Source organism: Loxodonta africana, chromosome 25, assembly GCF_030014295.1.
Source record: "Loxodonta africana isolate mLoxAfr1 chromosome 25, mLoxAfr1.hap2, whole genome shotgun sequence".
In the NCBI taxonomy this organism is placed as follows: Eukaryota; Metazoa; Chordata; class Mammalia; order Proboscidea; family Elephantidae; genus Loxodonta; species Loxodonta africana.
This window is the reverse complement of record NC_087366.1, coordinates 19693168-19713167: the sequence shown is the minus strand read 5'-3', so window position 1 is coordinate 19713167 and position 20000 is coordinate 19693168. Positions and strand designations below refer to the sequence as shown.

The 20000-nt window shown below is 42.8% G+C and overlaps 1 protein-coding gene across 5 annotated transcripts in view; it reads left to right on the top strand.

The window, feature by feature from the left end:
- The first annotated feature begins 921 nt into the window (after nucleotides 1–921).
- The window catches only part of NPL (N-acetylneuraminate pyruvate lyase), a 66496-nt gene continuing 47417 nt past the window's right edge, over nucleotides 922–20000 (top strand). For 2 of the 5 annotated variants that reach the window (XM_010590964.3, XM_064276551.1), the window contains exons 1-2: nucleotides 922–1002; nucleotides 6686–6760. In XM_010590964.3, coding sequence (XP_010589266.1) covers nucleotides 6693–6760 — 68 coding nt within the window. In that variant the 5' untranslated portion in view covers nucleotides 922–1002; nucleotides 6686–6692. Of the gene's footprint in view, nucleotides 1104–6685; nucleotides 6761–20000 lie in introns of all 5 variants that reach the window. The other 3 variants (XM_023549208.2, XM_023549207.2, XM_023549206.2) reach the window with 3 other exon arrangements.

Below are 20000 nucleotides of genomic sequence, written 5' to 3'. Positions count from 1 at the left end.
CTCGAGGGCACTGGGTTCTGGGTTTTGTGCAATGAAAGCACCAGAAAGAAAAACACTTAGCAAACTACAAAGCCCTTCGAGAAATTTATTTTCTTGAAATGAAACAGTAACCATCAGCCATCGTCTTTTATGGAAATCTGAGGTTTATTCAACATGAGCAAGTGTTAGCTGAAGAATTCTTATGGTTGTGTTCCTGCTTTGTTAACATTGTACACGAAATAGAAAGTGAATTCTTGATATTTCTGCAAGTAGAGATATTCTGGGAGACTTTTATCTCCCAAAACTCTTTCAGTTGTTCTCCAGGCTACGTCAGAAAACTACTGTATTAACTGTATTAACCCACTTTTATTATGCCCTCATCTCTCTTTCAACAATGGGTGTGTGGGATCCGGATAGTATTTCACCCTGAAGAAAACCAAATCCCTGATGGGCATCAGTTTTCTTGGCTCGTGGCTAAAACAGCAGACCAAATCTCAAATTCCAGAATTACGGAACACCCGCGTCACTGCACGGCCCCGAGCAGGAGAAAACAAAAACTGAGGGTGCGGAGGAAGCAGGTCGCAGGCGGGAAGGACTCGCCGGCGAGAAAAGGGCGGCGGAGGTGTGTGCGCCTCGGTGTTGAGGTGGCGTAAGCCACGCCCTGCCGGGGACCCAGTTTGGAGGCTCCCTTGCGGGGCAGCGGTGTTACTTCAGCCCACGTCGCTTAGGTAACGCACAGGGACGCAAACTGCACGTACGCATCAAGCCTCGGGGCTTTCCCGACCCGGCGGTTCCGCAGCGTGCGGACGCGGTTCCCCAGCGTGCGGACGCGGTTCCCCAGGCGTGCCCGGCCGGAAGGGCGGGAACTACAATCCCCAGACGCCCCCGGGCGTGGCGGGCACGTGGTCCTGCGCCCGGCGGCGGCTATAAAGAGTCGGCAAGGGCAGCGCGGAGCCCAGCGGCTGGATTGCCCCCAGCGGCGGCGGCTGCTACGGCAACGGAGGCGGGCCGGTGGTGTCTCGGGTGAGCGCGGCCCCAGGCGGTGCTGCCGTGGACCGACGGACGCAGACGGACAGACGGACAGGCGGATTCGGGCAGACTGACGCGGGGGACGCCAACCCGGGGTGGGTCAGGCGGTGATGGACCCGGAGGAAAAGGGGAAGGCAGCTAAACCTGGGAAGTGGACTGGGAGAGAGGCGGGTGCGACACCCTCCGGGCCTGGGCAGTGTCCTGACAGGCGACGGGGCACAGGGACCCCCTGCCCCGGCCTCTCTCCAGACTACAGAGCCGGGTCCCCAGGCCCCTTTTCTCAAAATGGCAGAGGCAGCAACTGACCGGAAGGGAGTTTAGCGATTTCATTTGATACAGCACCTTCATTTTATGGGGAAACGGTTGTCTTTAGGCTTTTTGTTGTGTTTTTGTTTTTCTCAATTTCTCTGTTTGTATTTCTTTTTCTCCAAGTATTTCTCATTCTCCTTGCCCCGAGATAAACCCTCTCCCATCTCCAGAGATACTTTCTCTTGAAAGTTTGCAGTTTTGGAAATCCTGGTGGCACGGTGGTTTAGTGCTATGGCTGCTAACTAAAAGGTTGGCAGTTCGAATCCACCAGGCGCTCCTTGGAAACCCTATGGGGCAGTTTTACTCTGTCCTGTAGGGTCACTATGAGTCGGAATCGGCTCGACTGCAACGGGTTTTGTTTTGTTTTTTGCTCTTTAAAAAAAAAAAAAGTTTAATCTCAGAATTTGCACTGCAAGTTCTTGCTTATGGATAGAGGTATTTTAAGGGTAACACCTTTTCCCAGTGTTTTAGTAATAACATTCTAAACTCATATCAAATGTTAATGTTGGAGAACATTTTAACCATTTGCTTTTGAATTATACATGCTATGACAGATCTCAAAGCGTAACATTCCCAGATTTTAAAGTCGAATTTACAAATATCTGTCATAATCCTAAAGTTGCTATCATCTTTTTATCCCATTTCACAAAGTCAGAAACCTTATTTATTTAGTATATCGCTCTGTGCAAAGATAAATGTGAAGCTTTTCTTGCCCCCCTGTATGGTTTACAGTTTAAAAAGAGAGTCAGAGCTACTCCAGTAATAACTCTGATGTTAAGTTTAAAAAATGATAGTGAAGTGTTTGCGGGAATTCTAAAGGGTTAAGAGATTATTTTCAGCTTGGAGGGTCAGGGAATCTTCCCTGGCTTTTAAAATGGATTTTAATTGTTGGCTAGATTGAAGGAAAGAGCCCTGGTGGCACAACTGTTAAAGCATTTGGCTGCTAACCGAAAGGTTGATGGTTCGAACCCACCCAGTGGTTCCTCAGGAGAAAGACTTGGTGACCTGCTCCCATAAAGATTAAACCAAAAAAAAAAAAAAAACACTGCTGCTGAGTTGATTCCAACTCATAGCAACTCTATACCACAAAGTAGAACTGCCCCATAGAATTTCCAAGGCTGTGAATCTTTACAGAAGCAGACTCCTCCTGTAAAGATTCCAAAGCAAACCAAACCCACTGCCCATCAAGTTGATTCCAACTCATAGCAACCCTATAGGACAGAGTAGAACTTGCCCCATAGGGTTTCCAAGGAAAAAAGACCTGGCAATCTGCTCTCATAGAAAGTCCCCAAGGCTGTAAATCTTTACAGAAGCAGACTGCTACATCTTTCTCCCACAGAGTGGCTGGTGGGTTCAAACCACTAACCTTACGGTTAGCAGCCCAGCACTTAACCTCTGTGTCACCAGGGCTCCTTCGTAAAGATTAAAGCCTAGCAAAAAGCTCTGGTGCAGTTCTACTCTGTCACATGGGCTTGCTATGACTCGAGATATCCTCAATGGCACCTAACAACAAAACACCAGGAGAAGTCGTGGTCATCTTCTAAGTAGGGCAGAGGCAAGATTAGAAATAATGAAACTGGAAGCCTGTGTTGACTGAAGGAGGGGAGAGTGAGATTAGGACAGTGATTCCCAACTCCCATCCCACACCTCCACAGGCCCAATGTTTTGAATTTTTTAACCAAACAACTGCACTTAAGTGGCAGTTGATTTGATTTCTTTCCATCAAAGACATAAAGCTGCCAATCTGAGCCTCTGCCCATCCTAAGAATACCAGTGTCACTGCCCTAAGCTGATATAAATTTGCAGTGCAAAGCACAAGAATATGGAAGTCTCTTTAGCGTGAACAACCTAGTACTGTTTGAATTGGGAGAATTTTTTAATGTCCAATCTAGCTTTCAGGGCTTTTATCACGTGAACTTTCTTGAGCCCCTTGCACCTGGGGTTGTGCCCATTGATCTAGATAAGACGTAACAAAGGGGTAAGTTATAAGAGGGGCAGTAAGGGAGGAAGGAAAGATTGCAGGGGAAGAAGATAACAGAATTGAAATAATCCCTTAATAGACAAGAGCATTGTGAGGGTTGGCAAGGAGGCACCAGCAAAGCCGAAATGACAGGGAAGCTGGTACGGGTAACGGAATAGTGATAATACTTGCTAAAGTCCTATAACCAACAGATAAGACTTCATAGAGGGGGCTAAATTTGTATTTACTATGTATCTGGCACTTGTTAATTACTTTACGTGAATTCCTTCATTTGATTCTCTCAACAACCCTATGAAACGCTATTACTATTATCCCCATTTACTGAAAGGGCTAAATAACTGGTTAAGTATAAGGGAAGGATTAAGTAACTGGTCCAAGGTCACCCAGCTGGTAAGTGGTGGAGCCAGGATGCACGCCCTTGAGGTCTGGCTTCAGAGCTGGCCTTCTCACTCTTCTACTGAAACAGAGGAAGAAATCATTAGAGGACAAGATGGCAGGCTCACTTTTGGGTGTCTTGAGATGAGATGCCTGCAGTAGTGCCAGGTGAAGATATGCAGCAGGTGCAGCATCAATCTTGTTTGATACTCATCACATTTTTTTGAATTAGACAGGGCATATGTTAACGGCCTTGGAGGCTCAGAGGCCAGGTGACCTACCCATTATAGCAAAGATGGTCACATGAAGCTCAAGGATTAGAGCTACATTTTATGACTTCTCATCCTGTGTTATTCCCCGTGGCCAGGTGATTACATTTGTCTGTCCAAACCTCCAGCATGATTTTAGTCACATTCTTCAAACCAGGAAAAGTCAGAAATCCCTAGTGTCCTATATATCCGGTAAGATTCCCCTTTATTGCCCTACAATATAGAACAAAGCTTCAGGCAGAATTTGGGCTCGATTTCAGGAGCAAGTCTTCCTAGGAATGTATCTCTCTGTAAGGGAATATATCATGTTGGTTTTCCACTAAAGCAACAGTATTTCTCAAGGGCTCACCTGAGCCAGGACTCTTGAAGGATAACAGAAAAAGTAGATGATATGACCTGTTTATTTCAGAGGTTTATACTCCAACTTGGGGAGATGAAATGAACGGTTTTAAAACAAGAACAGAGAAAGCAGTTTATAATTATTACATTACAAGTAAGTAATGTAAGTACAGTGGATATTGGGTTTTAAATGTGGCCAAAAAACCATATTGCTCTCAAGTCAATTCCAACTCATAGTTATTCCGCATGTTGCAGAATAGAACTGTGCTCCATAGGGTTTTCATGGCTGTGATCTTTCAGAAGCGGATTGCCAGGCCTTTCTTCTGAGGTGCCTGTGGATGGATTTGAACCACCAGCCTTTCCATTAATAGCTGAGTGCTTAACCATTTGTACCACCCAGGGACTCCCTTAAATGTGCCAGTGACCATAGAACTATAACATATCCCCTCTTGTTTGTCACCTGTAGACAACATTGTTATTTGCAGTAAGCCCAATGTCTTTTGTATAGTTTTCACCAAATATCTGATTATGTTTTGTTTTCTTCTTTAATTGTTAGGCTTTTCATTTGTGGCTTTGAATTATGTCTTACAGCTCAGAAAATAATAATACAGGCAGTCCCCAGGTTACAAATATCCAACTTCTGTATAACCCGTAGTTACAACTCAACACCCATAAAGCCTGTTATACTAAAAATTTGAGGTGTATACAATGGTTCTTAATAACTGGGCACTACTTTGTAGAGCACATCGAGACATTATTATTTCTCTATTATTAGGTTAAAGATGTTTTAGTGTATCTGGAAGTGTTTCTTTAATATTATGCATAGAGAAGTACAGTATATGCTAAGGCAAATATTTGACTAGTGTTAGATACAAACCGTACCAAACTGTTCCAACTTACGTACAAATTCAACTTAAAGACAGATTTAAGAACGAAATTCATTCGTAATCTGGGGACTGCCTGTATTTCTTCAGTCACAAAAGGACAAACACTGTATAATCTCACGTACGTGAAATAAGTGAGTATATAGAAACCAAAGCCAGGGGTGAGAAGTGAAAGTTTTTGCTTAGGGGGCACTGAGTTTATGTTAATAGTGGGGGGAGTGATTTGGAGGATAGCGAGAATGGTTACACAACTTGAAGAATATAATCAGTGTCACTAAATTGTACTTGTAGAAGTTGTTGAATTAGCATATGTTATGTGTATTTGCGCCACAATAGATAAATAATACTAACTTCTATGACTAGTAAGTGGCAGAGCTGGGAGTTGAACCAGGCACTCTGCCTGCAGAATCTGGGCTGTTAATCACCAGGCTCTGTGCCTCTCGTTGCCTATGTTCTGAACAGCTTCTTGGGTTTTGTACACTGATTATGGACAGGTAAGGAGTCCTGGTGGTACAGTGGTTAAGCACTCAGCTGCTAACCGAAAAGTCGGTGGTTGAAACTCACCAGCCAATCTGCCTTCGTAAAGATTACAGCCTTAGAAACCCTATGGAGCAGTTCTGCTCTGTCCTGTAGGGTTCCTATGAGTCAGAATCAACTTCACAGCAGTAGATTTGGTTTTGGAATGAACAGGTATACTCTCTGGCAGGTGGCTAGAGGTCCTCTTGCCCCAGGTGAGTGGTGTCAGGATGACTCTTTCAGCAGTGAGCTCTTATCTGGCTCAGCCCCCAGCATATTCATCAGGTTTCAATTGAGCTCCATAGGTTGGAGGGAGCACTCAGTACAGGGAAAGCAAAGGCGAATAAAGCATTATTTCCTGCCCTCTGGGAGCCTGGTCTAATGGGTAAGAGAGATGAATAATTGTGATGCAGTTTACATGTTTATACTAGAGCTAGGAAAACAGGATAAAACTGGTCAGAATTAGCATATGAGAGAATAGGTAGGTCTGAAGGTAGCTGTGTAAATCATGCTGAAACCTTGAGACTGTAATTGATTTTAGGTGAGATCCTAGTTTAAAAGAAGAGAAACATGAAGAGAGAAAAGAATGTTCCTCTTCTTGTTTTTTGACCATATTTCAATTTAATAATAACTTGGCCTCCTTGAGTTATGTCCAGGTTCTTTCTTGGGTCTGCTGTTGTTAAGTTTACCCCCACTCTTTGAGGTTTCAGATTGCCTCAAAGCATCTTCGTAGATAAAATGGGAGGCCTTTCTGGTAGTATTTTCTGGGACGTTGTCCTCTTTGTGTCTCCACCCTTTTGTCTTTTTTTTAAAAGAGCTTTCTACCCAGTAGAAATGAAGGTCTAAAATTGAACGTTCCTCTCAGTTGCTGTGTGTGTGTGCACACTTGTAAGTCCAGTTCTATACTGGGAACTGGACTTTGCCCTGCCCAAGAGTTTTATCATAATTAACATTCCTTAAAAAAGGAAAGGGATTACATTTTGTGTTTTCCACGCTTTTTCCAGCAGCACTATGGCTGCCCCGAAGAAGAAACTTCAAGGTCTCGTGGCTGCAACGATCACACCAATGACTGAGAATGGGTAACTATCATTTGGGGCCAGAAAGGGATCTCTTCTCCGTCCACCAAAATGGAGAGAAGTTCTCTATCATAGGGAGTCTCTGAGTGATACAAGCAGTTAATGTGCTTCACTGCTAATAGAAAGGTTAGAGGTTCAAGTCCATCCAGAGGCACCTTGGAAGAAAGGCTTGGCAATCTCCTTCCGAAAAATCAGCCATCGAAAAGGGAGCACGGTTCTATTCTGACACGCATGGTGTCGCCATGAGTCGGAGTCAACTAGATAGCAGTTGGTACGGTATTTTCTCTATATAACAGGGACATTATACTCTGCTGCTCTCTGGTATGATTGCCAGATGGCAGCTTCTGTTGGTCCTGACTCTGCACTGTCTCAGACCCCCAAGTCAAAGCACCAAAACCCAAAACCCATTGCTGTTGAGTTGATTCCAACTCATAGCAACCCTCTAGGACAGAGTAGAACTTCTCTATGGGGTTTCCAAGACTGTAGTCTTTACGGAAGCAGATTGCCACATCTTAACTCCAGCAGAGTGGCTGGTAGATTTAAACTGCCCACCTTTCAGTTAGCAGTGCTTAACCACTGTGGCACCAGGGATCCTTCAAGTCAGAGAAGAGACCTCTGTTGTCTCAAACAGTACAGGAAGGGAGAAGGTATGGCAGCTTGCCTTTCTCTCAACGTCTGTAGATCCATAAAGTAAATTCCCCTTGGATTTCACCAGAGTCCTGGCTTTACCACATACAGCAGGTAGAACTGGATGAGGAGAATCCCATTAGCAAGCACCGGCCTGGCCCCTCTGGGGATCCTATCCCTAGAGATCTGACTTAATGGAAATGTTCCTACCCTGAGGGAAGTGGGGAGGGTAGCTCCAAGATGGATCCCTTAGATATGTTTTTAGTCTCTTTTCAACACTGGTCAAATGTTGGGGTGGAGCAGGAGTGGGGCTGGGAAGATAATAGATGATTGCTGAGTAATCATTACCCAAGCAAGTATTTTGACTTCCAGGTGACTATTATCACAGCCCCTTTGCTTGCGCAGGCAGATGGTGGTCATGTGCCATGGGTGTCCACACATTCTGGATAATTCTCTGTGGACATTGCCCCTAATGACAGTATATTTCATTCAACCCCTGGATCTAACCGTTTTTGACCTGTCAGGGGAGTCAGACTGCTGAAGCAGTTGGAATTCTTTTAGCTTCTCTCTTTCTCTATAAATTGTAGTAACAGTAATACCTGCATCACGGAATCATGAGAATTAAGTGAGGTAATCCATACCACAGTGCTTAGCACAGGGTCCACATGCACCTAGGTCAGTAAGCTTGAATTGTTAGTGCGGCGTAAGCAGGGTAAAAGGAAGGTAAGGTATTTAAAAAAAAACCTTTAAATAAGGTCTTGCTTTTTGGTCTTTGGTTGCTAAATTTGTAAACCTTAATCATACCCCTTCAAAGTAGATGAAATTTCTTATGACTGACTGTTAGTACCCTCATTGACAGTTGGCCACACCACAGTCTTCCCTTAGATCATCGAGCACAAAATGAACAGCCCCTATGATTCATGCAAAATCTTATCCTTACCAGGATAAAAAAATTTTTTTTAAATAATTGTGATTTAGATGAAAGTTCACAGAGCAAATTAGCTACCATTAAACAGTTAACACAAATTTAGGATGAAATTCTTGCTGAGATGGCTTTTAAATTATTTAACTAGTTAATATTCATTTTTTTTTTCTTGTTGATTCTCCCTTTCCACAAGGTCTCAGAAGGACTGAAGTCAGCTGTTTCTCAATGTGTCAGATTAAGGAGAACACATGTGATTCATGAGTAGGCAGTTTTTACTTCCTGTTACAGAATGAGAGCCCTGTTTGTAAGCTCCCAACACTGCATCTGGTGGATGCCACTTTAACCTTTTTAATCGGAGCTCTCTCAGCCTGGAAGTGGCTCCTTAAAATGGTTTTGTTTGTTCATCCGGGAGTCACTGAGCCAGTGTGTTCTGCTGTTTCCCTGGGAGGCCAGGCCCCATGTATAAGATATAACTAAAATGACTTTTCTGGATCCTTTGCCATATCCCAAATACCTCTGGCCCTGCTGCCTCCATGTCACTATTTCTTCTTTTTTTCCATCAATTCTCCTTTTCTCTTCTGTGAACCTCGCTTCCCTGAAGCATGAAATCAAAATAAGAATGCATTCTTTGTAAGAGCTTTGTAAGAATTAAATAAGGTATGTCAATATATAGCAAAGGTCTGGCAGTCTGCTTCCGAAAGGGCACAGCCATGAAAACCCTACGGGGCACAGTTCTCTGAAACACACGGGGTCACCGTGAGTCAGAATCGATGTGATGGCACCTGGTTTGGTTTTTCAGGCACATAAGCTATATTAGTCCCTTTTCCCCCATGACAACCTGGTCCACCTAAACATTCCAGTTGGCACAGAGCAGGTTTGGAACACCACCAAGAGCAGGCAAGCATTCATCTACTTGCCACTTACATGGAACCTGCACTTGTTACGTGTTTTCAAGAGACAAGACGAAAGAAGGGGCACGCAGAATCTAGTAACCGGAGATTCCTCCAGGTGACTGCCAGTCGTGGGAGTTTACCTAAGTTGGCATGTGCAGTATGCCATGGGCTCTGTAATTCTGAAAGGCTGGGTGAGGACTGTTGCCTGCATGTTTTTCTTTTTAATTCCAGTGAATATTCACTGTTCAACTCTGAATATACATTCATGTCATAGAGTGGGGAAGTTGGTAGAAAGAACATGGTATTTTTAAGATGGATTTTAGTTAAAGTCGTACACCTGAAAATGTTGTGTTATATATATATTTTACAACTGTTTTAAAAAATGGGTGTTAGTTAATGTATCTGGGCCTTGCCACCAATTAGCTGTCTGATACTGGGGAAGTCATGTCACTTTTTAAGCGCTCTTTTTCATATTGTGTAAAGAGAAGGAGTTCAACCACATGTAATTTTTAAGGCCTGTTCCAGTTATCAGGGTCTGCAGTCCTTTAATGTTATGTCATTAGGAATATTGTGGTGATCACCATTAAGAATGTATGAAATACCTACAATTCTAGTCCATCCTCCACATTGTAGCCCAGTGAGCTTCCTAGTAAATAAATCTGATCCCCCATGTCGCTCTCCTCTGTAAGAATCTCTTTTGACTCCCTTTTTTCTAAGCTCATCGTAGGGTCCATGGACCAGTTGCACTAGCATCACATGGAGACACATAGAAATGCAGATTCTCAGTAGTCCCTGGGTGGTGCCAAAGGTTAAGCACTTGGCTACTAACTGAAAGGTTGGCAGTTCGAATCCATCCAGAGGTGCCTTGGAAGCAAGTCCTGGAGATCTACTTGCACAAAAATCACAGCCATTGAAAGAAATGCAGACTCTAGGCCCTGCTGCCTACCCGGTGAATCAGAATCTGCATTGTTAACAGTGTCCCCCAGGTAATTCTCAAGCATATCAAAGTCTGAGATGAATTAGTCAACAGATGAAAGCCCAGGCCCCCTGGGATGGTACCAGAAGTCTCCACAATTTACCTTTCTTGCTTCATTTCTATTTCCCCAAATATATCACACTCTTTCTCCCCTCTGTGGCTTTACAGGTTCTGTTTCCTCTCCCTGTCTTCCGCCACCCTCTCCTTCCTCTACTCCACCGGAACACTTCTGCCCATCCATCGAAACCCATCCTCTAGAAATTCTTCCCCAGTTTCCCTGAACAGAGTGAAGAGGGTTCTTCCTCTATGAACTCACAACACCTTGTGCATGTCCTTCCACACTGCATCAAAAGTATTTGTTTATAATAATTGTTTCAATAATTATTTATTACATCTCTCTCTGCCAGCAGAGCTTGAGCTGTTTAACCTATTCAACAAATATCTATTGCATGCCAGGCAATACACAAGGACTGAGCGTGTGGGTCTTTGTGTCTTCAGCATCCAGCAGCTTTTTATTTCATGAGTGAATATACCACAGGAATGAAAAGCACTGCTGGTCAAAGAGGAAGGAGAAAAGGAAGCTGCATGCCAGTCACTGTGCTGGGCATTTTCACTAGCATGTTCCAATTTAATCTTTACAGTAACCTCTGTGAGGTAGCTGTAGTCTCTATTTTTACAGTTGAATAAACTGGGATACCAAAGGTTGACACACTTGCTGCAGGTCATGTAGCTGGAAAGGAAGGCCTTTTTCTACCCATCCCAACCTTCATCTTCCCTACATTAGAATAAAAGACTTCTGCTTTCCATTGTTGTTTCAAGAAGTCACTTTTTCCTTCGGGAAAAACAGAACAGTTATTTGAACAGAAAGTCTATTTCAGATTAGCCAAAATGTCTAGGAAAAAAAATTGTGTTTTCTTCCTCAAATGCCCTTGGCCATGGCATGGGAGTCTTTGCAAGATGCTCTGGTAAAAATGAACCTGCTACCTCGGTCAGAAAGGGCCTGGGCTGCCAGAGCAGGAGTTGTGTGGGTTATTGTTTCAGCGGTGTCTGGGAGACTAAGTGATCCAGACTCCCAAGACAGAACATTTTCTGCAGGGCAGTTACAGGTCTTGCGTGCTTCTCTGACAAAGGAGTTTTTATTTAGCCAAGTAGTTATTTTGCCTAAAGCACACATTTCTTTGATCTGATTTTGAATCCCAAGAGTTAATGTGTGAAAGACAAAAGAATGGAAAATCAGATTTTCTGATATGCATGCCAGATCATGCTGGTTACGAAAATAGTCTGACCTGTAGATTCTGTATTCTTCAATGAAGTAAAGTCTTTCACTGTGTGTCCGGCACCAGGAGAGGGAGTGGACAGCAATAGGGATTTTTCTCGGAAAAGTCACTTCAAAAAAAATTCTCTTATACTGTGAGTTGGAATTGACTTAATGGCAATGGGTTTTTTTGTTTGTTTTGTTTATACCCTAAGAGAAGAGGTGTAGAGGCTATGTGCAGTTTCACAACTCACCCACTCTGGATCTCAGTTTGTATTAAAAATAATTTGATAAGATTTCTCGTATCAAATTGCCCAAACTAGATATCCAAGAATAGAGGATCAGCTAAATTAATTTTGTTCTTCCAGACAGTGGAATGCTGTGTAGCCAATTATAGTAACAAAATATCTAACATTATGGGAAGATGTAGAATTTAGAATGCTAAGTGAAAAGACATTACAAAATTACTTATAACGTGACTCCATTATATTAGCAGATAATATATTGTGTATTTATTATTAGAAAAATAATCAGACTAATAAGAGTGATCATCTCTGGGGAGATCGTGACTGTGTTTTCACTTTTGATGGTGTGTATTTTCTAAAATAAACTGTTTAGGTTTTGTAATGTGAAGAAAAGTTCATTTATTAAAAAACAAACATGGATCTAGGCCGAAGAATCTGAACCCATAGAAATTGAAATAAAACATTAAAATTGGAGTCAGAGACATGAGAATGACCACAGCAAGCATGGAACTGGTCCTGGGCCTTTCTCCCCTGAGGTGGTTCAGTGGTTAGATGTGTTTGCAGGGCTCCTGGAGAAAGACAAGATGCAGTGGAAAGCCAGTCTGGCCTTTTCAAGTAAACCAACTTGCATCACTTTTCTCTTGGGGAAGCACAGAGCCCCAGTCACCACTCATCCAGCAGAGGGAATAATGCCATTTCATCGTTTCCCTTCTCTGTAGTGACTTCATGATAATTGATACAGTTTCTCTAGCAATGACAATAAACCTGGTGTCTTAATTATCCAGTGCTGTTATAACACAAACACCGCAAGTGGAAAGTTTTAACAAACAGATATTTATTTTCTCAGTCTAGGAGGCTAGAAGTCCAAATTCAGGGTGCCAGCTCCAGGGAAAGGTTTTCTGTCCTGTCGGCTCTGGGGCAAGGTCCTTGTCATCAACCTTTCCCTGTTCTAGGAGCTTCTCAGCACAGGGACCCTGGGTCCAAAGGATGCGATCCCCTCCTGGTTCTTCATTCTTGGTGACATAAGGTCCCTCTAGTCTCCGCTTACTTCTCTCTTTCATATCACAAAAGACCTGACTCATGACAAAACTTAATCCTGTAGATTGAGTCCTGCCTCATTAACGTAACTACCTCTAATCCTACCTCATTAACACCATAGAGATTAGGCTTTATAACACATAGGATAATCACATCAGATCACAAAATGGTGGACAACCATACAGTACTGGGAATCACAGCCTAGCCAAGTTAACACATATTTGGGGGACAGTTCAGTCCATGACACCAGGGTACCTTGGGGAGGTAGAGTAGGGTGGGAAAACAGGGAAGTGAGATGTGTCCCCAGAGAGGATTATTAACATGTTGCCGCCCTAACCCTGCTGTTTCAGGCGCCTTCATGAAAAATCTAGTAACAATGCTGAGTGATTTGACTGGGCCCACTTGTCACTGGAACAGGTAGACATCTCCGCCCAGAGCTGTGTACTCACGCTGCAGAGTTAGGTGGGGATTTTAAATGTCTGAGGTGGCCTAGGCATGGCTGTGCCAGAGAAGGGAGCAGCTGCTGCTCATTCCAGATAATCACTGAAGTATGGAAATGTAGGCCTGACATTGTCAGACCTTCTGGCTATTCAAATAAAGCCCCTTTTTTTTTAAAACATAAAATTAATACTGTGAAAGTCAGACAAAACACATTTAGGGTGGAGCTTCAAGATACTATGTTGAGTGAAATAAGTCAATCACAAAAGGACAAATAATTGTATGACCTCGCTTATATAAAAAAACAAGAAAAAGCAAATATACAGAGACCAGAGTTTATTAGTAGTTACTAGGGGTGGAAGGGAAGGAAAAAAGGAGGGTTAACGTGATGGAAAAATCACATTGTTTAAGGGTAGGGTTACACGGCCAGTTATTGTAATTGCTGTCAATAAGTTGTACACTTGTAAAAAGTCCATCTTTCAGCCAAAGGTTAGACAGGGTCTATAAAACAAACTAACACACTTGAGGAACATGCTTCTAGGTTCAATCAAGTATACAAGACCAAATGGGCAACACCTGCCCAAAAGCAAAGACGAGAAGGCAGGAAGGGACAGGAAAACTGGATGAATGGATACAGGGAACCCAGGGTGTGAAGGGAAAGGGGGAGAGTGCTGACACATTGCAGGGATTGCAACCATGTCACAAAACAATTTGTGAATAAATTCTTCAATGAGAAACTAATTTGCACTTTAAACTTCAATCATCTAAAGTATAATAAAAAAAATTTTTAAAGTTGAATTGGCAACTTTTGATAAGTATATTTATAATGACAAAAACAAAAAGAGTAGCTGCTGAGGCTGCTCATGGAATTTGGTTCCTTGGTTTGGAGGTTTAGGGTCATGGTTTCATGGGACATACCAGTTAATTGCCCTAATGACATGTTTAGTGCTTCTCTTCTACCTCCTAGTTCATTGTGTAGTGCTTGGGGTCTTAAAAGCTTGCAAGCAGTCACCCAAAGCACAACAGTTGCTCTCTATTCACCTGGAACAACAGAAAGAGAGTCAGGAATAGGAGAATATGAAATGTGTGACTAATTGCCTCCATGAACAGCTGCCTCCTTTGCCATGAGACCAGAAGAACTGGATGGTGCCCAGCTACCATTTTTAAATATTTTGATCAAAGATTCCATAGAAGAATCCTAGTCAAAAGGGGGAAAATGCAGAACAGAATATCAGATTCTCATGGACTGCAGACTTTCTGGAGCCATGGAGGGTGGATGAACCCTGGAAACAGTTGCCCTGAGATAATCTTTAAACCTTAAACCAAAATTACCACCTAAAGTCTTAAAACCAAACTATAGCTTAACTAGTAAAGAATGTCTGCCTTGAGCATTATGCTCTTTTAAGAACTTTCTAAGTGGGATCAATGTGACAACACCAACTCAAAAGATTTAATGGAAGTCTTGGGGGCAGTGAGTTTATGTTAAAGGGAAGGAAAATTCAGAAAAGGAGGGTGAGAATGGTTGCACAACATGAATGTAATCAAATTCAGTAAACCGTACGTGTAGAAATGGTTGAATTGTTATGTTTTGCTATATATATTCTCAACAACAATAAAATTTAGAGAAAAAGTAACCCTTTTTAGATGTCTGATTTCTTTGAGGAGACTTGGTAATTCCAAAGGCTCTAAGACCAAGGACATTTTCTGAGTGAGTCTGCTCTGCCTCAGAAATGTTACCGTTAGTGTCACTCTTGTAGGTTCAGGGCATTTTACCAGAGGAGCAAACTGTTATCTGGAAGGGGGCAGGTTTTGCATCATTCATTAGCACCCCTAACCTGGGGTAGGTTAGTGAGCTTTGTCAGATTAAGGAACCTGACATCCACCAAGTCCTGAGTGAGGTTGACAGGGGAAGGGAAGGATGAATATAGGTGGAAAGCATGTCTGGTTGGACACTACCCACTGAGACTGTAAAACTGTGTGTAGTTCACTGAGGAAGAAGGGACTGTGAGGCCCTTCTTTACCAGCTACACACGCGCCTAGGTCTGCCTGAGCCAAATCCCGAGAGAGAGGAAGATATCAGAAAAGGGCCAAATAGGAGCTCTAAAGGAATTTTGTAGGGAAGGAGCATCATAAGGTTCCATCTTTATTCTTCCAAACCCAGCTCAAATGCTTCTTTTTTTTTCTTTTCTTTTTTTTGAAGCCTCCTTCCCAGTCTCCCTGGTTGTAATTTGTCAGTTACTCCTCTGAGCTCGCATATACTTTATTTTTGACTCAGTCGTAGCCTTCATCATATTTTCCTTTATGTTTTAGTTATTCATATACACTATCTTCTTTACTGAATTAATGTAATAGTGAAATGGAAAAGCATCATACAAGTGTGGGGATAAGCTGCATGTGAAATCAGCAATTGTGGTGGTTCTGCGTCATTGTAAGGTCTCTCATCACCCCTTCTTTACCCAAACTTTGTCAAACACCTGCTGCATGCCACGTGCAGTTTAGAAATTGCAAGCTATGGAAGAAGGCACAGCCTCTGCCTTCAGGAAGTTTTCACTTTAGCCTGGAAAGTGGGCATAAACAATGTATAAAGTGATATTCATATTAGAAATGCAAACTTCTTTGGTGAAAGTGTGAAGGATTTCCTGTCTTTTCGAGTCAGGAATAATAGCGGCAATAACTATTGTGTATTTACCCTGAGCCATAAATAACGCTGAGCGCTCGTGCTAGATGTTGAAGTGGGCGTTCTCTGCTGAGTTTAGAGTCTACTTTGGAGATCCACACCTATACCCTATAGCCTAACAGACCGAGTAAGTCACTTTCTGTCCTTAAGAATTCCAGAAACCAGAAACAAGCTCTCCAGCTTGCTTTTCAAAATGAGAAAGGGTTTATTGGATTAAACCCAAAGAATGCAAATCCAAGTGAGAACAGGGCATATCCCCGTGAAAGCTCTGCAGGTTCCTCCCTTGTGAGAAGGCTAGCCCTGCTTTCCATGTCTTTGTTTATGTGGCCTGCTTAGGGGAGATGTGTGTCAAAGGGTCCCTGAAAGTACAGGAGCCACCATCTTTGAATTTGTGACTCCGACACAGGCCACTGCCCAGTCTAGTTTTATTTCCTGTTTCCGATCTGTCATTCCAAAGTCCCCTGGATCTGCTGCAGCTGTTTCCTGGTTGCTTGCATAAGTAGATGGACATCATTGGTCAAACCCAGAATTGGTATAACACAAAGCCCTTGCTGACTGTTCTTGCTTCACAGAGCTTATCATAAGTCAGGAAGAGGTAATGGGAGCAGCAAGGAACAGGTGTACTGTAAAGGTATGGTTCCAAGTAGTCCAAAAATGGCTGAGGCAGAGAGATTTCAAAAAGTTGAACAGGTTAAGCTGACCAAAGTAAGTGTCCTAAGATGAATTATCTAAGCCAGTGAACTCCCCCATCTTATCATTAGGTAAGAACAACCTAAGTTCGTGCCTGTCCTGCATTCAGGGAGCCACCTCAACACGACTGAGACGCCAGGATTTGGCATTTGGACAAGTGGAGCAGAGAGAGTGGGGAAGTGTTATACTGGAATACGAGCCACTGTGGAAGAACCTTGCTTCCATTTGTAAGGACAAATACAAATTAAAAGTGTTAAATTCCCCTGGTGAAAAAAAGAAAAGGGGCTCCCCTCCTCCCTTGTTCTTTTAAAATTCACTTTAGATAACTGTAAATTGTAAATTCTTTCTTTGTCTCTTTAAAAATTATGTAAGTATACCTCCAAGGATATGGAGACATATAATTTTATTTCTGTTGTTGTATACAGCAGAACATACACCAGCTCAACAATTATTACATGTACAGTTCAGTGACATTAATTACATTCTTTGAGTTGTGCGACCATTCTCACCCTCCTTTTCTGAATAGTTTCTCCCCCATTAACAAACCCACTGCCTCTTAAGTTTCCTACCTGATCTTTCGAGTTGCTCTCGTCAGTTTGATCCCATATAGATAGATCTTAAAAGAGCACAATGCTCAAGGCATTCTTTACTAGTTATGCTAAACTATTGTTTGGTTTTGAGTAGACTTCAGGGAATATTTTTGGTTTAAGGTTTAAAGATTATCTCAGAGCAGTAGTTCCAGGGGTTCATCCAGCCTCAATGGCTCCAGAAAGTCTGGATTCCATGAGAAATTAACATTTTACATTTTCTTGGCTGGCAACTTTTTTCCTTCAATTTTTTAAATAAGTCATCCCATTGCCTTCTTGCCTGCATGGTTTCTGCCAAGTAGTCCGAGCTTATTCTTATTGGCTCTTCTTCGTAGGTGACTTTTCGTTTATCCCGAGCTGCTCTTGAAATTCTCTCTTTATCTTTGGTTTTGGCAAGTTTGATTATAATATGTCTTGGTGACTTGTAACATCTACCTTGTATGGAATTCAATGAGCATCTTGGATAGATATCTTCTCATCTTTCATGATATCAGAGAAGTTTTCTGCCAACAAATTTTCAACCATTCTCTCTGTATTTTCTGTTATCCCTCCCTGTTCTGGTACTCCAATCACTCGTAGGTTATTTCTCTTTATAGAGTCCCACATGATTCCTAAGGTTTCTTCATTTTTTTTTTTTAATTCTTTGATTTTTCTTCAATTATGTTAGTGCCAAGTGATTTATCTTCAAGTTCAGAAATTCTGCCTTCCACTTGTTCAATTCTGCTCCTCTGACTTTCTAGTGAGTTGTTTACTTCTGTAATTTTATTGTTAATCTTCTGAATTTCTGATTGCTGTCTGTTTATAGATTTTTCCAGCTTATTAAATTTATCATTATGTTCCTGAATAATCTTTTTAATTTCTTCAGTTGCTTTATCTGTGTGTTCCTTGGCTCGTTCTGCATATTGTCTCATTTCCTCCTTGATGTCTTTAAGGGTTCTGTATATTAATCTTTGTGTTCTGCCTCTGGTAATTCTAGGAATGCGCTTTCATCTAGAAGATCCCTTGATTCTTTGTTTTGAGAGCTTGTTGAGGCAATCATGGTCTGTTTCTTTATGTGACTTAATATTGACTGTTGTCTCCAAGCCATGTATAAGTTATTGTATTAGTTTATTTTATGTTTGCCTACTGTGTCGTAGCTTCTTGCTTTGTTTTGTTTTGATATGCCCAGATGAGTTGCTTGAGTGTCCCAGCTTGATTATTTTTGCCTTTGGAGCTCTGATGTCCTGTCCCCAGATGGCTAGAGTCTAGGAGTCCATTCACTTTTCTTGTATGAATTCAGCTCAGGTGTCCAGGTAGCTGATCATCAAGTGTGTGGTACAGGCTCTGTCCTGCAGTCTTAGAGGGGCAGGGGTGATGGCGTAGGTACCGGTATCTGGTTGCAGCAGGGGGTCACACTGTGAACAAGGCAGGGGACTGAGAATCTTCCCCACGTGTCTCTGAGGAAAGCGTTTCCCTGATCCATAGAGCGTACAGGTGGGTGGGTTCTGCAGACAGACCATGGGCACCCAGTGTTTTGGGTTGTAAGGACTGGGAGTTACCAGTTATCCTTGGACCCCTGTCATGGGTGGCTGGGTGACCTGAATGGAGCTACCAGTCCTTAGGCCCCTGATCTGGGTAGGTGAGGACCCTGTTTAATAGGCAAAGCAATGTCAAACATTGAACACCCAACTCTCTGCCGCACAGCTGAAACAGTTGGAGTCTGCCAACAAGGGCCTATTCTCCTGAAGTAGGCCCGCACAGGTCCACACAGAGAGGAAAGGTACTCAAAGTCCACGGACTGTTTATGCCTGGACAGGTACCACTTTTGTCCTGAGCTCCCCCAGTTAGTGGAGCTGGCAAATTATCTTTTCCCCCAGTTGCAAATTTTTTCCTTCTCCAAGGCCAGGAGGATGGCACCAGGTACTCAACAGGGCCTATCTCAGGCCCAGGGAATTCAGCCACTGAAGCCGGCCAGGGGGCGGGAGGGGGCGCAGTAAAATATATGCAAGTACTTAGATTTTGCCAAGAGCGCTGTTCTTAGGTTCCGGAGGTGTGAGTAGGCTGTGTGGCTGGCTACTTCTCCCTGAGGAAACCGCAGCTGAACGCTCGTACCAGCCCGCCGCCGCAGCTCCGGGAATGGTGCCTGGGGACTCCCCACGACTCAGGTCTGGTAACTCCTCTCTGCTTCTGAACCGTCTCTTCCTCCCCCTGCCCCTCAGTTCATTTTCTAAGCTTGTCTTTGATGCTCAGGGCTATTTGCTTTTCATAAATATACTCGTTTCAATTGTTTTTTCGAGTCTTTGTTGTGAAGAGGGCTCGCTGGAAGCGTCTGTCTATTCTGCCATCTTGGCCCCGCCTCCCATTTTACATTTTCCTAGAAGCCACTTCTTTGAAGTGTAACTTGAGGTGATCCTCCCCTATATTGCTGTTTCCTAGAAGGAGATAAGCATTACCTTAGGTAGCCTAGCCTTACCTCTGGCCATATAAAAATGCTGAAAATTAACAATAGTATCTTAAAAACATGAATTTAATGATAATTTAGATTCCATTCTATCTTTGAAATCTCTTTTAATGGATTACCTGTGATGTATCACATTATGGTTTAATGCTTGTTCCATAATAAAACTTCTGTTCTTCTACTTTTGTGGAGAGGTTTTGTTTTTAGTAACTTTTCCCTAACAATTGGCGAAACGAATGGGGTAGCCCAGGCAGTTTCTGAATTGAGTGGACCAGCTGGAGGTCCGTGGCCACGCGACAGTCAGGTAAGAAATCCTAAATTACAGCAAGTCTCCTTCAAGCTCTCCTCTGTTGGAGTACTAGCTGGGTGAACCACTGTATGCAAATTCAGGATTTTAGTATTGAATAAGCATGGGGTAATATGGAATCTAAAATCCCCTCAGAATCACCATAAGA